The sequence below is a fragment of the Scyliorhinus torazame genome, chromosome 2 (assembly GCF_047496885.1).
Source record: "Scyliorhinus torazame isolate Kashiwa2021f chromosome 2, sScyTor2.1, whole genome shotgun sequence".
In the NCBI taxonomy this organism is placed as follows: domain Eukaryota; kingdom Metazoa; phylum Chordata; class Chondrichthyes; order Carcharhiniformes; family Scyliorhinidae; genus Scyliorhinus; species Scyliorhinus torazame.
In genome coordinates, this window is record NC_092708.1 from 341,139,146 (window position 1) to 341,156,852 (window position 17,707).

General features: G+C 47.9%; 1 protein-coding gene across 8 annotated transcripts in view; it reads left to right on the forward strand.

Annotated features, from left to right (window-relative positions):
* LOC140402859 (ena/VASP-like protein) overlaps nucleotides 1–17,707 on the forward strand; it is a 421,629-nt gene that overhangs the window by 257,106 nt on the left and 146,816 nt on the right. For all 8 annotated transcript variants that reach the window (XM_072490493.1, XM_072490507.1, XM_072490514.1 and 5 more), the window contains one exon: nucleotides 3,928–4,105. In XM_072490493.1, coding sequence (XP_072346594.1) covers nucleotides 3,928–4,105 — 178 coding nt within the window. The remainder of the gene's footprint in view (nucleotides 1–3,927; nucleotides 4,106–17,707) is intronic.

Here is a 17,707-nt window from a genome sequence, read left to right on the forward strand (position 1 = left end):
AAATCAGGGAACAGTCAGGCAAGATAGTGAAATCACAAGGCAGGTTTAAAGTAAGAAGGCCCTCTTAGTCCATTTAATTTCATCCTTTCAGAATACCAACCCCACTGTCTTCCTATTACAGTATTTAGTTGTCTCCAAAATGAATCCATTGTCCTGGCCTTATTCTTGGGAAATCTTGCTTGATGTTGCTCAAGAGTTGCTTCTTGAGGCTTGATTTTCAATCCTTTGTGGGGGTGAGAATTTCAAAAGTATTGCTCTCAGACCATGGGCGAGATCTTCCGACTGTTCACACCGGCGGGATCTTCCCATCCTGCCGACAGTGCACCCCTGCCACAGGTTTCCCAGCGGCTTGGGTGGGTTCAATGGCGGAACCAGAAGATCCCTCCACCAGCCAACGATGTGCCAACTCCCGCCACCGAGAAACACGCCACGAGGAGGCCAGAGATCTCTCCCTGTGTGTCCCAGGGATGCACGGCTATTTTTAGCTTGCGTTCAGGGGTTTGGGAAGACTGGGGAGCTGGGAGCCTGCTTACCGCCAATCAACTGCCCATCAAGCTCTTTGAGGAGGTTCTTAATGGACAGGGTGGACTAGAAGTCAATTTTCAAATCGATGGTCAGCGAACCCCAACAGTCTGATACACATTAGTGCACCTCTGTCAGATACAATGCAGGGAGTGATCAAGTAACATTCTTCCTGGTGAAAACTTACTGCCAAAAAATTTTGTTGTGTCAAATTAGGTGCAGTACTTTTTCGTTACATGTTTGGCCACTTCTCTGCACCATGTGACTGCTAGTTCTCTGATGTCCTGCAGCAGGCCCCAGCATGGCTGCCATCTACCTTTGAGGATTGAACTCAACAATTAATTCCCACCCCATGCAGTGCTCAGCATCATAATTAGACAATGAACTTGCTTCTGGCCTAATTGGGGCAACTACATTTGAGGATACTGCCACATAAGTGATGCAAAGACAGCACAGGGTCGGCATTCAGAAGTTATCCGAGGGTTGGGTTCCTGACCTCAGATTGAAAATAAAGCCCTAGATGTCTGTTGTAAATTTTCCTATTTTGTTTGATTAATTCTGGAAAGATTCAAAGACGTTTACAGATGAGAAACCTCAATGCATTATGTTAATCATCCCTGACAAAAACGCTTGGTTATTAGACTTTCATAAGTTACATTCCTACAGTATCCATGGCCCCCTGGGGAATTAATTTTCATTGAATTATTTTACAGGAAATGTCATTATTACCATTTGAAAGAGGCTCTTTGCAAACCTTCAAAAATTGTCTCACTTAAGACACCAGTGTGAAAAATTCTGCTGGTGCATATAAGATGTGTGTGCTCAGGTTCTCTTTGACTGGCCTGAGGGCGACAATTTAGAACAATTTCAATCTGATGCGTACTGTGTAAGACGGTAACTAGGCGGACAGCTATGATTTTATACTGGCTGATTTTATACCTTGGAAGGCGACAGGCCCAGACGGGATCCCTTGTCGTGCACTCAGAGCCTGCGCGGACCAGCTGGCAGAGGTATACACAGACATCTTTAACCTGTCCCTACTCCACTCCGAGGTCCCCACCTGCTTCAAGAAGACCACAATCATACCGGTACCAAAGAAGAACCAGGCAACGTGCCTCAATGACTACCGACCAGTGGCCCTGACTTCAGTCGTAATGAAGTGCTTCGAGAGGTTGATCATGAAGCGCATCACCTCCATACTCCCAGAACGCCTTGATCCACTGCAATTCGCATACCGCTGCAACCGGTCCACATCAGACACCATTTCCCTGGCCCTACACTCATCCCTAGAGCATCTCGAAAACAAGGACTCCTACATTAGACTCATATTTATTGACGACAGCTCCGCCTTCAACACCATAATCCCAGCCAAGCTCATATCAAAGCTCCAAAACCTAGGACTTGGCTCCCCACTCTGCAACTGAATCCTCGATTTTCTGACCAACAGACCACAATCAGTAAGAATGAACAACAACACCTCCTCCACAATAGTCTTCAACACCGGCGCCCCGCAAGGCTGCGTACTTAGCCCCATACTCTACTCCCTGTACACACACGACTGCGTGGCAAAACTTGGTTCCAACTCCATAGTGGGCCAGATCTCGAATAACGAAGAGTCCGAATACAGGAGGGAGATAGAGAACCTAGTGGAGTGGTGTAGCGACAACAATCTCTCCCTCAATGCCAGCAAAACTAAAGAGCTGGTAATTGACTTCAGGAAGCAAAGTACTGTACACACCCCTGTCAGCATCAACGGGGTCGAGGTGGAGATGGTTAGCAGTGTCAAATTCCTAGGGGTGCACATCTCCAAAAATCTGTCCTGGTCCACCCACGTCGACGCTATCACCAAGAAAGCACAACAGCACCTATACTTCCTCAGGAAACTAAGGAAATTTGGCATGTCCACATTGACTCTTACCAACTTTTACAGATGCACCATAGAAAGCATCCTATCAGGCTGCATCACAGCCTGGTATGGCAACTGCTCGGCCTAGGACCGCAAGAAACTTCAGAGAGTCGTGAACACAGCCCAGTCCATCACACAAACCTGCCTCCCATCCATTGACTCCATCTACACCTCCCGCTGCCTGGGGAAAGCGGGCAGTATAATCAAAGATCCCTCCCACCCGGCTTACTCACTCTTCCAACTTCTTCCATCGGGCAGGAGATACAAAAGTCAGAGAACACGCACGAACAGACTCAAAAACAGCTTCTTCCCCACTGTCACCAGACTCCTAAATGACCCTCTTATGGACTGATTTCATTAACACTACACCCTGTATGCGTCATCCGATGCCAGTGCTTATGTAGTTACATTGTATATGTTGTGTTGCCCTATTGTGTATTTTCTTTTATTCCCTTTTCTTCTCATATACTTAATGATCTGTTGAGCTGCTCGCATAAAAATACTTTTCACTGTACCTCGGTACACGTGACAATAAACAAATCCAATCCAATCCTATCCTGTGTTAAATATCTTCAAATAATAACCAAAATCCCCCCAAAAAATTGAGATCAAAAGATGACCAATTCAGGAATTTTGAAGGAAGTAAAGTATCATTTGGAAAGTGGGTAATTTGACGGCTAAACCTCATCCTAAAGCTGTTGATGCCGTCTCATTTTTTGGATGTTGACTATTGTTGCACAGTGCAAGAGTGCACAGCAGACAAAAAAAGAACAGGACCTTGACTGTCATATTAGCAATCTGCTAAGCAGGAGTTTACATTAAACAATGTGGTGTTGTATTTCCAACGCTGAGAATACACAATTTTCTCTTCTCATTCGAGCTGTTGGAAGTTCAGTCCTGTGTTTTATTCATATTTGAACATTCAGTACCCTATTTAGATAAATTGCTTTTAATGGCATTTTCTTGGTCTGCACCTGAAATAAGGAACTGATTTTGCATGGAATAACTTTGAAAGTATTATTCAGTCATGGAACTGAAATATTTTCTTGGTTTCAGGAGCAGCCTGGACTATCTTGGAGCTTCGATGATCCAAATTATTATTAAACTTGGATCTTTGCTTATACTATTTTAATATAATGTATTTTCCCAACATTTAATCCAGAATAAATAGTTTATGATGTGTTTAAAGTGGCTTGGCACAGTGCCAACGGCGTTAGACAGTAAGATGCCCTCAACTAACCTTCCAGGGTTGTACCTACTCCATTTTATAATACATTCCTGTGAATATCTATAAATTTGTGCACAGAAAAAAAATGCCTCCAAGCCTGAAGTGTTTCTCCTTTAATACTCTCAAGTTATTAATTCTACTTTTAAAAAACTTATTAATTTAATTAATAGCATATGTTTTCAGTTTTAGAGGGCAGACTAAGCAATGCATCATGCTTAGAATTACAAACGAAAATGCTCCTCTCATGACCCGATTTGCGTTCTGTTTGTAGGTAGTCATAAACTATTCCATCGTGAAGGGACTGAAGTACAATCAGGCTACACCTACGTTCCACCAATGGCGGGATGCACGACAGGTCTACGGGTTAAACTTTGCAAGCAAGGAGGAAGCCACAACCTTTTCCAATGCAATGGTGTATGCTTTAAATGTGCTGAACTCACAAGATGGAGGTATGTAACCGTGTACTCCTTTTTTACAATCGCTCACAGGTTCGCTTGAGTGCCATCTACTGTTCATTCTCTTAGTTTCATATCAACAACAGAGCTTGCAGCAGTCCTGAAGCTGTGGCTATTTTTAGCCACCTCAGCCCTTCATATTTTGTGCATGATATGATTCTAGCTGTCTTCTTTAGCTCCAGTTCTATTTTATCGCATTCAGAAAAATGAAATAATTAACAGGGTTTACTGAAGGAAGGAAATAAAACACTCAGGCCTGGAGTTTCTACTTTGTGCGTAATCAATAATCCAGGTGGAAATTGTGTGCCAAATGGCTCTTTTTCACCCTCAAGTTTCGGTTCCAACCTATTTGCATATTGCCAAATATAAAGGCCGAGATACTCCGTCCTGCCAGACCCGTTTTTTGGCGCAGCCTGTCCCCACCCTCAGCGGGATCCTCCGTCCCAGCAGCCGGACAATGGGGGTTCCCATTGTGGCCACCCCCACGCTGTCGAGAAAGCCGCGAATGTGAGTGCGCTGCCTGCCAAGCTGACAATCCCACCAACGGAGAATCCCACAGAAAATATGTCACAAAGCAGCAATTGGGCAGCTCAATTGATAAGACTGAAAATGACTCCTTTAAAAAATACTTTACAGAATCATTTGCTGGTTATATTGCTCTACCATTTTCATAATTAAATGTAAAAAAAAAGCAAAAGCTTTTAAAATGCCTGTGCGTGGCCTTGTGCCAGAAAAAGGAAAGCGTACAATTAGAGCATTCTTGAAGGCCAGCAAACAGGCACAATTAGAGGAAACTTGCAAAGATGATTTGGGGGTGCAGCCAGTTATTTTTTGAGTGAGTGCAAAAGAATTCATAAACTGAATTTGTGCTGGAGACAATTTGTGCTTTTAGTTCCACAATATTTTGTGTCCCAGGTGATTGGACTAAAATAAGTGGCATAACTTAGGTCTCAATCAGATTGAAATGCTTTTAAAAATCAAAATATATTGAATTTGGATACATTTGCTTCCTTTCTTGATTTGTTTCGACCGTTTTTCTAGGTTATTATTGTCTGAATTGTAAACCTTTGCATCTGTGCACGTATATTTGGATACATGTGTGCAGACATTGGCCGGAATTCTTCCAAGCCCCACCAGTGACGAATTTGGCAGGACAATTGCTTTCATGCTGGCATGAATCTAATGCGGGATGGTGCCAACCGTGGCGGACCGGGAATCCCGCTGGAAGCCGGCGTGAAACCAATATGCTAATGAAATGCAAATAAAGCCCTGACCAGAATCTCCTCCCGCCCAATTTTCCGTTATGTAAATGGGAAAACACGTCGATCCACAACACATCTGGATCAACATGACGGAAAAAGTCAAGACTTATCTGAAGAAGGCCTGGGGCTGCCTTTGGAGTGCGAGATGGAGGCCGGAAGCGACCCTGGACATTGGAACATCTCGGCAGTGTGTGGGGGGAGTGCCTGTCAGGTGGATCTTCCAGTTCCAGTGGGCGCAATCTATTGGCCTCACCGTGACCAACTCGGGAAGCAATGAGGCCGCTAAGTCTCACGAGAGGCCTCTTGTGAGATTTACCGGCATCATCATACCTCGCGAGATTCGAACGAGATCTCGAGAGGTGTCACGATCTGGATCCCACCCACTGAGGCCAGGACCCAGATTTGCATATTCAAGTGAGCAGTTAGTCTCACCTGAATATATCTACGCCAGATTTGCCCAACGCCCGGGACCCACCAGTCTCGACGCAGAGACCCCGAGCGGGTGCCAGTTAGCACTGGTTTCCACAAATGTGGACGAGCCATACCAGCACTTGGGAGGGGGATGCTCCCTCCAGACGATCGGAGGTTCCTCGGCGATTGTAGGCCCCTGGGTGGTCAGGCTCTGGGCAGGGAGGTACCTTGGCATCCCTGATGCCACCAGGGCACTATGACACTGCCAGCCTAACACCCTGGCAGTGCCACCTGTGCACGCTGACAGTGCCACCCAGGTGCCACCCTGGCAGTGCCAAGGTGCCAGGTGCCACTTTCAGGCATGGGATGAGGGGGTCTGGAGGCTGCAGTAGGGGGTCTAGTGATTGGGGCACCATTTACAAATGAGGTCCGATCTCTTACTGCACTGGAGAGCAGAGCTTATTATTGCAGGAAATGGGATTGTGCAGCCTCGGCGGGGCATTCCTCTCCGAGGCCCAGAAATGAAGCAGAGTCCCGTTTATAGCGGGGCCGTTCTCGCCGCTGCCAGCGCCGGGAAACACCTGTCAAAAGGCACTCGAAACGGGACTCATTCCTATTGAACCACGCCCAATATCTTTGAGGTGTGTGTTTATGTAAAAATTGCTCTTTAAGAAATCCTAATGACCAGATTTCCTCTCAAAGTAAGACAGCAATATGTAGTGTTTCTGGAACCAATAATTCTTCTGCTCAAAATTCCTTTGGCTATTGAAAAAGGTTCTTACTGAAATCTGATTGCATCTATTTCAAATCATATATGTTTATTCAGAGTCAGTTAAAATCAAATAGAACAGTTATACCAGAGCTAATATTTAACCCTTCTACTCGCTCCATCATTTCAATGTGACAACCTCACAAAGATGAGTATTGTCCATTCTTGCCTAACAATAACTTTCATTTATACAGTACCTCTTGCATGACAAAAATCACACAGGTCTTCACAATTGGGTAAGGAACAGTCACTGAATCCATTCTGGAGATTAAGTGTTTTGAGAAATCCAAGCTAAGCTTCAAGGACAAGAAGCCTAGTTTCCCTTTCGTATATAGTTGCATTGTACTGGCTAATACTGATTGCCCTGACAATAGGTTCAACCCGCGATTTAATCAAACTTCATAAAATGCATTTGTCTGCATTTCCCATTTAAGGTGGTTGAACTCCATCATATTGGTTACTTTTATAACCAGATATTTTATAATATTTATTGTTCACCGTTCAATGAATTCATTTTTAATGCCATCTCCAGCAAAGAGGTTGGTAGCTAACAGATTACTGCATGATTAGTCTCATAACTGATCTAAACTAAAGCACAAGGCAGCTGAAATTCCACCGGAGTTACAGCGGAAGCCCAGTGGATCCTCGGCATCAGCGGCTTTCTGTTTAAAAGTATAAAATGCGTCATTGGAGAACTCGTCAACTGATGTTGAAGAGGATTTCTGTTTGAGACGTGATTCTGAAATTGTGCTCAGAGTGCACGTGGAATTGCATTGATTAGGGTTTCGTTCAGGTCCTGATTAAATCTAGTTTGTGTAAGCTCAAGCACTAAATTTGCCACTGAGCCAGTGCAATTAGGCAGCAAGACGAATTGTCACTCTTTTTGATTTCCATTAAAAAATAGGCACTAATGTATTAAATCAGGTAACCTGATTCATTTGTATTAATGCAGCTGAAAAAAGAAGCATTTTTAATAAGTGTCCAGTTTGAACTTTAATAAAATATTGAATTATATACTAGTCGATTTCTCTGTAAATTCATTTATTGATGCTGAAAGCAAGCCTATTAGTGTCTACACACCTTAGAAAATTAACACAATTTGAAGAGCCTAATCAGCACAGTGCAAAAGTAACCTGATGGCCTCATTTAGCTGAACTGATCTTGAAAACTCGCAATTGGTTTTGGCTGTAACTCACTCACACTTAAAATCCCCTGGTTTGGCCTTTTTAACACGATTTGTGCTAACGTTACTGGCGTAAAGGTGTGAAAGGTGACTAGGTAGGACAGTGGTTAGAGGGATTCAGTGGGTGGGGTAGAATGGATGGGTAGTTGGAGGTGGGGACAGTGGCCAGGGGTAGTCAGTGGGATGGAGGGGTAATGGGGCAGGACAGTCAGGGGGATTGAGGGAGTCCCATGAGGGGTCGGTAGGGTAGTTGGGGGGGGGGGAGGTCCAGTGGGATTGAGTGGTGTCAGTACTATAGTTACCTAGGTGTTAGAAATGCTTTTGATGCTTCTCACTTTTCCTGATAACTGTTCCAGTAAGACAGTCAGAACCATCCAAAGTCTGCAGTTTAAATTGGAGTATTGGATGGTTCACAGTGCAGCATAACTGCTGAAAGGAAGTTTGAACTTCGTGGGCAAGTGACATGCAGTCCTTACACTGTGTTTTCCCCGGCACATCTTTGGGGTGCGTCCTAGGTACGACGTTCCAGAGATCTGAAGTTATAGGAAAATCGATTTTGCCTAAACAAGCAAAAACTATCTTTGAAAATGTTCTTTGTGCAGTTTACATATTTTTTACAAGTCAAAAAGGTTAAACCCTAAAAAGGCTTTGTAGTCTTTCTTAAAGAAAAGGAGCTTTGAACTGAATCTGAAACCAGAATGAAGAGGTGCGTTTTCCATGATCCTAGGCAACCAATCAATGGGAAGCAACTGTTTAGATTCATCTTCCAATTAGATTTACAGTAGTTGAAAGAACAAACTGAAATACTGCTAACATTTCCTGATGTGAAAAATAAATCCATTCTTGCTGAATAATCTATTCTCCTTTGTTAACTAAAGTACCTACAGATGCTGATAATCAATATCTCTGCCTATTGGCTCAGTTCAGAGGCCGGCTGTCCAGAGCTGTTTGATATTAATCCCATTGAGGCTAATATTCCTAAACATTTCACATTGGACGCTATCCTAATGTATGAATGATCTAACTTGCCTGCAAGATGACCTTTGACAGTTTATAATAGAAGGAAATCAGAGTTTGGTATTTTAAACACTGACATTTGAGTGAAATGAAACTTTGAGAATCTAGCTCCAGCCTCTTTTGAAGTGTTTTGGAAAATGAAAAGAAACTTGCAGATCATCCCAGGCTGGACGAATACATCTTTCTGTTTCAAATCTTACAAAACCCCTTGGTTGAAACATACTCATTGGAGGCGTGAATCCGGAGTCGGGATTGATCTCACATTGCGATCCAACCTCCATCCCAGCTGCGCCGGCCACCAGGATCTTCATGTCTTGGAAGGTGTGATGGCTGAAAGATGGGCTGCTGCAGCGTCAAAGTGGCCAAGTTAAAAGGCCACCTGCATTCCCAGAAACATTTGACCTGGTTCTTCAATGGCATCAGCAGTTCATCCACAGAAAGGTAACACTCCAGACGAGTGCAAAGTCACTCTCAGTCCCCTGATCCACAATTCCCCCTCCCTTTACCCAAACACCCTTCTCCCCATACCACTATTACCCTATAATCCCATTCATCTCCTACCCTCTCGCCCCCTTTAATCCCCTACCACCCTCCCTCCACCCTAACCTTCATCCCCACCAACTCACCCAGTATTCATTTTTAGTCCAAACTCAGAGGTATTATAATAACATGTTGAAAAGATAATAAATCTGCCAAATTATCACACATCCCTTGAAAATGTACTTGAAAACTATAGGCCTCTTCAGCATCTCATATATTTATCAAAATAAACAAACAGCACTTGAATAGGCACGTGGAAAAAGTATAAGCCTCTTCCAAAGCATGTAAATCTGTCAAAGCCATCAAACTCTCATTCCCCAGGACAGCTGATTGAACATACTCAGCATTTCAGAACCCATTAGTGCTTTGGAAGGCAGCCAAGCTACAAATCCCATATTCCCCAGGGGAGCTGTAAATACAAACTCTGCACTTCAGAATCCATTAGGGTTTTTAAGGCAGCCGATACCTTATCCATCTGTCAACGCTTACAAACAGCCAAACAGAAGGCTGAACATATCTGCAAAGAATAAATAAAAGCAATTGAGAGAGTGTGGTAGTCACCACTGTTGTATTGTATATACCGCTTACGTGGAGTATTACGGTAAGGCCCCTGTACTACAGGTCTGGGAGTAGATCCCTGCCTGCTGGCTCCGCCCAGTAGGCAAAGTATAAATGTGTGGGCTCTCCGAGCTGCAGCCATTTCGGCAGCAGCTGCAGGAGGCTACACATCTCTGCATAATAAAGCCTCGATTACACTCTACTCTCGTCTCGTCATAATTGATAGTGCATCAATTTATTATGCAGAGATTTTACAACGATGGATCTCCGCAACAAGCCTGATCGCCTGCAGCTGCACCCTCAAGCAGACAAGCCAAGTCGGCCTTCGCACATTGGCTAGCTTGCTTTGAAGCATACATCGGATCTGCGACAGAACCACCCTTAGAGGCACAGAAGCTCCAGATCCTTTACACGCGGCTGAGCTCCGATATCTTTCCTCTCATCCAGGACGCGCCGACCTACGCTGAGGCCATGGCGCTACTGAAGGAGAACTACACTCAGCAGACCAACAAAGTCTACGCCAGGCACCTCCTGGCCACGCGGCATCAACTCCCCGGTGAGTCTGTGGAAGATTTCTGGCGTGCCCTACATGCCCTGGTGAGAGACTGTGATTGCCAGGCCCTTTCGGCCGTTGAACATTCTGACCTGCTAGTTAGAGACGCGTTCGTTAGGGGCATAGGGTCGGCCTACATCCGCCAGTGCCTCTTAGAAGGGGCTACCCGCTACCTCGCGGTGACCATGAAACTAGCAATCTCGCTCACAGTCGCCGCGCGCAATGTACAGGCGTATGCCCCCGACCGCACAGCCCACCCCCTCCTGGGCATCGTGGACCCCGCCAGCGAACACCCCATCATGGACCCCATCAGCAACCGCCCCCAACCAACCCCAGGCCTGCGCTGCGTGGCAGCCAACCAACCCCGGGAGACCCAAGTGCCACTTCTGCAGACAGACAAAACACCCCCGGCAGCGCTGCCCGGCGCGGAGCGCGATCTGCAAGGCCTGCGGGAAGAAAGGACATTTTGCTGCTGTGTGCCAAGCCCGCTCGATCACCGCTATTGTCCCTGCACCCCCCACTTGCGACCGGTGGGCGCCGCCATCTTCTTCGCCTCAGACCACGTGCGGCCCGTGGGCACCGCCACCTTGCTCACCTCACAACACGTGCGGCCCATGGGTGCCGCCATCTTGCTCACCATCTTGCTCGCCTCACAATACGTGCGGCCCGTGGGCACCGCCATATTCCCCGCCTCAGGACCCCTGCTCATCAGCCACCTCATCGGGCCGCTCATCGCCTGCAACCGCCGCCGACCAGCCGCGTCTCGCCTCCATCATGATCGACCAGTCTCGACCGCACAACCACGCGACCGCGTCGACGACAGTGAAGGGCGACGTGCACAAGGTATCCTGCCTTCTAGACTCCGGAAGCACTGAGAGCTTCATCCACCCCGATACGGTAAGGCGCTGCTCCCTCACGGTGCACCCCATTAACCAGAACATCTCCCTGTCCTTCGGATCCCACTCTGTGATCCGGGGGGGTACTGCACCGCCGCCCTCACCATCCAGGGCGTAGAGTTCAGTGGCTTCCGGCTCTACGTCCTCCCCGACCTCTGCGCTGCCTTGTTACTCGGCCTGGACGACCAGTGCGACCTCCAGAGCCTAACTCTGAAATTTGGCAGGCCCCTACCACCCCTTACCGTCTGCAGTCTCACGACCCTTAAGATCGACCCGCCTTCTCTGTTTATAAACCTCACCCCGGATTGCAAACCCGTCGCCACCAGGAGCAGACGGTACAGCGCCCAGGACAGGACCTTCATCACGTCTGAGGTCCAGCAGCTGCTACGGGAAGGTATTTCGTGGCCAGCAACAGCCCCTGGAGAGCCAAGTGGTAGTTGTGAAAACAGGGGAGAAAAACAGGATGGGCGTTGACTACAGTCAGACCATCAATCGGTACACGCAGCTCGACGCGTATCCCCTCCCATGCATATCTGATATGGTCAATCAGATTGCACAGTACCGGGTCTTCTCGACAGTGGACCTGAAATCTGCCTACTACCAGCTCCCCATTCGCAAGGCGGACCGCCCGTACATCGCGTTTGAAGCGGACGGCTGCCTTTACCACTTCCTTAGGGCTCCCTTTGGCATCACTAACGGGGTCTCGGTCTTCCAACGGTAGATGGACCGAATGGTTGACCGGTACGGACTGCGAGCCACCTTCCCATACCTGGATAATGACACCATCTGCGGCCACGACCAGCAGGACCACGACGCTAACCTTTCCAAATTCCTCCACCCCGCTAAGCTCCTCAACCTAACCTACAACAAGGAGAAGTGCGTGTTCAGCATGAACCGATTAGGCATCCTCGGCTATGTGGTCCAGAACGGAGTGCTAGGGCCCGACCCTGACCACATGTGCCCCCTCATGGAACTCCCCCTTAACCTACTGCCCCAAGGCCCTCAAAAGATGCCTGTGCTTCTTCTCGTACTACGCCCAGTGGGTCCCTAACTATGCAGACAAGGCCTGCCCACTCAACCACTCCACCGTTTTCCAACTGACAGCCGAGGCTCACCAGGCCTTCAACGGTATCAAGGCCGACATCGGCAAGGCCGTGAGGCATGCGGTTGACGAGACGCTCCCCTTCCAAGTCGATAGCGATGCTCTCTGGCGGCCACCCTCAACCAGGCAGGCAGGCCCATGGCACTCTTTTCCCGCACCCTCCATGCCTCCGAAATTCGGCACTCCTCCGTCGAAAAGGAGGCCCAAGCTATCGTTGAAACTGTGCGGCATTGGAGGCATTACCTGGCCGGCAGGAGATTCACTCTCCTCACTGACCAATGGTCGGTTGCCTTCATGTTCAACAACACACAGCAGGGTAAGATCAAAAATGATAAGATCTTGAGATGGAGGATCGAGCTCTCCACCTACAATTACGAGATTTTGTATCGCCCCAGTAAGCTCAATGAGCCCCCTGACGCCCTATCCCGAGGTACTTGTGCCAGCGCACAAGTGGACCGACTCCAGACCCTGCACGACGAACTCTGTCACCCAGGGGTCACCCGCTTTTATCACTTCATAAAGGCCTGCAATCTGCCCTACTCCATCGAGGAAGTCTGGGCTATCACAAGAGACTGCCAGGTCTGTGCGGAGTGCAAACCGCACTTCTACCAGCCAGACCGTGCGCACCTGGTGAAGGCCTCCCGCCCCTTTGAACGCCTCAGCGTGGACTTCAAAGGGCCCCTTCCCTCCACCGACCGAAACACGTACTTTCTTAATGTGGTTGACGAATATTCCAGATACCCCTTCGCCGGCCCATGCCCCATATGACGTCTGCCACCGTCATCAAAGCCCTCAACACCATCTTCACTCTGTTCTGTTTCCCCGCCTACGTCCACAGCGACCAGTGATCCTCATTTATGAGCAATGAGCTGCGCTAGTACCTGCTCAACAGGGGCATTGTCTCGAGCAGGACGACCAGCTACAACCCCCGGGGAAACGGGCAGGTAGAGCGGGGGAATGGGACGGTGTGGAAGGCTGTCCAGCTGGCCCTACCGTCCAGAAACCTCCCGGCCTCCCGCTGGCAGGAGGTCCTCCCCGACGCCCTTCACTCCATTCAGTTGCTCCTTTGCACTGCGACTAACTAAACTCCCCATGAACGTCTCTTTGCCTTCCCCAGGAAGTCCACCTCTGGGGTTTCGCTCCCAATGTGGCTGGCAGCTCCAGGACCCGTTCTCCTGTGCAAGCACATGCGGCTACACAAGGCGGACCCGTTGGTTGAGAGGGTACAACTACTTCACATTAACCCGCAGTTCGTCAAATGTTGCTCTTATTAGCCTTAGTTTTATTAGCTCTAATTCTGTCACCTTTGCTCACGAGTCGCCAGGTATCTTTCTGATACCGCCACATGGTTCAAGTCCAAGTAATGATTAATAAGGCAGCACACCGCTTAGTAAAAGTTAAATCAACGATCATTTATTATATACAGCAATAAATACTTAAACAATAATCCTACTTCTAGACTACTACCTACCACTAAAGGCCAATACTTAACTTTGGTGATGGCCCACCAGGTCAGGGAAACGAATGGTCTATCGAATTGGATCTGGCCTGCGGGATTCAAAAAGGCTGGTACGAGTCGATAGTCTGCAGCACCTATCTGGTAGCGATCGCTGGAGTAAGACTTACTTGTTTTCTTTATCGAAGGGTGTTGAAGGTTGCAAGCAGGAAGAGAAGGGTCGATCTGAACTTGGCCCCTATTCTTATAGTTCCCAGGGGCTTCCCGCCTCTCGGGGCGGACCTTGACCCTGGTTCCAAGTGATTGCACTTGGTACCAATCACTTGGTTCGATATGCTCCAATAATGGGGCGATTCCTTGATCGGGGCGTGGTCATCTACCTTCCTTTGTCACAGCCACTGCTGGCGCCGAAAGGTCTGGATCGGCTTTGTGTTGCTAATGTGTAGCAATTGTTCCCGGGGATGGCTGCTTAGTATGCAGATGGCTGAGCTGTTGTGATGTTGATGGCTGCAGGAATCGGTCTGGGCCGACTTCCCCAGAGCCGAATACACTGTTTTGCCTGCAGCTGTCCGTTTGAGTCCTGTTGGCTGATTTTCCCATCAGCCTCTTTCTTTCGCCATTTTAGATCGGGGTTTGACCATTCTAATCGGGAATCAGCCATTTTAGGTGGCTACATACCCTCCTTGTGATCCTAACGCAAAGCGTGAAGGATCACATAAATGTTGTTTCCATTCCCTGACCGGGGGGAACACCTCCTACATTTTAACCTTATTACACTATACTCACTAAAACCTTGCATTATCCTATCTTCCTAAAACATACAACAACAATCACAACATTTAATATACTCTTTCCTGGCTTGGCAGTCAAGCTCAGGATCATACATTTTTTTTTGTTCATGAAAAGTTTTGTACATCTCTTTATTTACAGTAATAACGCAAGTGAATGCTCTTTATTATTTTGTTATAGATCGCGGGGGTCGGGGGTCTGGTCATAACCGAATATAGGGGATCTGATCCGATATACCGGGGTTCGAGCACGGTACGCTCGCCTCCTCCACTTATGAAGGTGCATAGTCTGCACTACACAGCAGAGTATCGCCAACGCTAACAGTGCCTTGATCACGTAGGACAGGGAGTACCAGGTTATGAACCTGCCACACCAGGAAGATGCAGTGTCGCTGGTGACTGGGCTTTGGGTACTGCGGGGCAGTGAAACATTAACGGCAGGGAGGTTTGAAGTAATGGGGTCTGCGTTCCCGCGCAACCAAATATCCACAAAAAGAGTGTTGAGCACGATGAAAGAAGTCCTCATGGCTGTCATGGCTGTCCTCTTTCCTTTTCCTTCTTGTATTCTTTGTTTTCTCCTGTCCTGGAGCCTCTGGAGTTCTGTGAAAACAAACATAGTATCTGTAACTACCTTGGTTTAATATCCGGTATGTTAGCGTGTCTGTCCTTTGGGGCCAATTATACCCTTATAATTGGTCACTATATGTGACTCCCTCATTTTTTTTTTCAAAACAAATGTTAGGACACGGCACACTTCCCAATGACGGACCAGTGCTTATTTACCATCCAAATGTTCCAGGATGTAAATAGCAGATGGCAGCAACCTAAAGGTTGCCTAAACAAATAAAACTTTTTGAAATCAAAGGATATCAAATTAGGTGCGTATGGGCCGCGACGGGTAAGATTTGGATGGCGTCCCCGGGTAGGACGGCTACCAATGCCGTATCCCCCCTACCCGAGCGTGTTTTTGACCAACGGGGGGGTCCCCAGGTAGGGCGGGTCTCACGCCGTGTCTCCACTGCCTGAGCAACCGACAAGAACGGGCAAAAATGTAGTCATCGTGGTGGGGCTGCTACAGTGATTCTATCCTTGAATCACAAGAGTAGCTATGATCGGGCGTCTGGTACCCGAACCGGTATCAGCTGAAGTGTCTGCAGATAAGTTGGTAGCTGAACAAGCGGCTGGAAAAAAATTCTCCTGTCGGACAAACAACACAAAACAAACGTACGAACAACATAAAACATCCTGCAGGTTCCATCAGGAAGGACAACACTTCTCCCAAGCATTTCCTTTAAACATCATGTGGACACCTCAGTTCTCTGTTGCGAACAGGGTCGCAACGGGGTTGACGGCCTGGGAGTCAGACTCGAGGTCGTCCCCTTCTCCCGGGTGCCAAACTCTGGAGTGAATTAGGGCTGAAAGGGCTGCTTGGTGTGAGTTGGGGTTGCTTTCGTCGTTGCGGACGAGTCTGTAGGAGTTGTCGCGGTGCCAATGAGTTGTGTCGAGTTGTTTGGGGACAAAGTCGGGGTCGTCCGTGTAGTTCGGTGGTCGGTGATGGGATTTGTTTAGAAAAGTGATCTTGATGGGATCACGGGAGTCGAAATCGGAGTCGCTGGGTGTGGGTCCGGTTGTATGGGGATAGTAGTGAGGCGTGCTGTGGCCATTGTCTGAGTCACAGTCGCTGTCTCTGCTGCTGCAGTCTGTGGGCGTTCCGGGGCGGAGTGTATATTTTGGGGGTGGAGTCGAGGTCGAGTCCGTGGCTGGGCTGGACGTGGTGGGGGTTGGTCGGGTTACGTTGGCTGTGGGTGGGGTGTGGTCTGCTGCGCCAAGCATGACGTGGTGGGCGTGGTTTGACTGTGTTCTATAAGCCTTTAACTGGTTTATATGAAACCACGCAGTCTTACCATTTGGGTATTTTATTTTGTACACCGATGGGCTTACTTTATTCGCAATGGAGTACGGACCCGAGTATTTTGGAGACAGGAATGTGCTGGGGTTATATACAGACAACATCACTTGCTGTCCTATATCATACTCCGTTGCATGCACTGCCTTATCAAAACAGGCCTTGCTCTGTTTCTGTATGGTGCCCAATTTAACTGCGGCTGCTAACTGAGCCGTTTTGACATTAGCAACTAATTGCTCCATGGCTTTCTCGTGGGTGAGGGCCGTTACTTCAGGGCTGGTCAGGTCTAAACCACCGAACAAGTATTCTGTCCCTTTCATGGGGCGTCCGGTCATAAGAGTGTGTGGGGTGTAACCTGTGGAGGTGCAAACAGTGTTATGCAAAAACATCAGCGCAAAAGGGAGGACTGAGTCCCAAGTGGTGTTGTTCTGCTGGACCATTTTTCTGAGGGTGGTTTTTAGGGTCCGATTCATGCGCTCCACTATACCACTCGACTGTGGGTGGTACGCAATGTGGAATTTTTGGGTGATGCCAAATATCGTGAGGACGTTCTGCATGACCCGTCCCGTAAATGGAGAACCTTGGTCCGATTCAATACTGCGGGAGTGTCCCCATCTTGTAAAGATGTGGTGGGTTAGGATCTTGGCTGTGGTTTTCGCGGTGTTGGTGCGGGCTGGAAATGCTTCCACCCCCTTTTTAAAAGTGTCTATGACCACCAGAACATATTTATAGCCATTCCTGCAAGGGGGCAATGGACCTATAAAATCAATCTGGAGGTTAGTCCAGGGGCCGTTAACGGGTCGGGTGTGGCTGAGGTGGGCCTTTTTGGCATATCTATCGGGGTTGTTCTGCGCGCAGATAAGGCAATTCTCAATGTAATGGCTTACATCTTCCTTGAGATTTGGCCACCAACAAAGCTGTTTCAGGTGGGCTGTAGTGGGATCGATTCCCTGGTGTCCATGACCATCATGGAATAAACAAATTAATTGGTTCCTATCCTGCTCAGGAACTACATAAAGGGTGTCCTTTAACACCACACCGTCATGTGGGTCAGTGTATTTCTGAACCTCTCGTAGGAGGCTGGAAACTTCCCTTTCACAATCTCAGTGAGAGCGCTATCCTACTTCTGGGCCTCTACTAGATCCTCGATCCTAG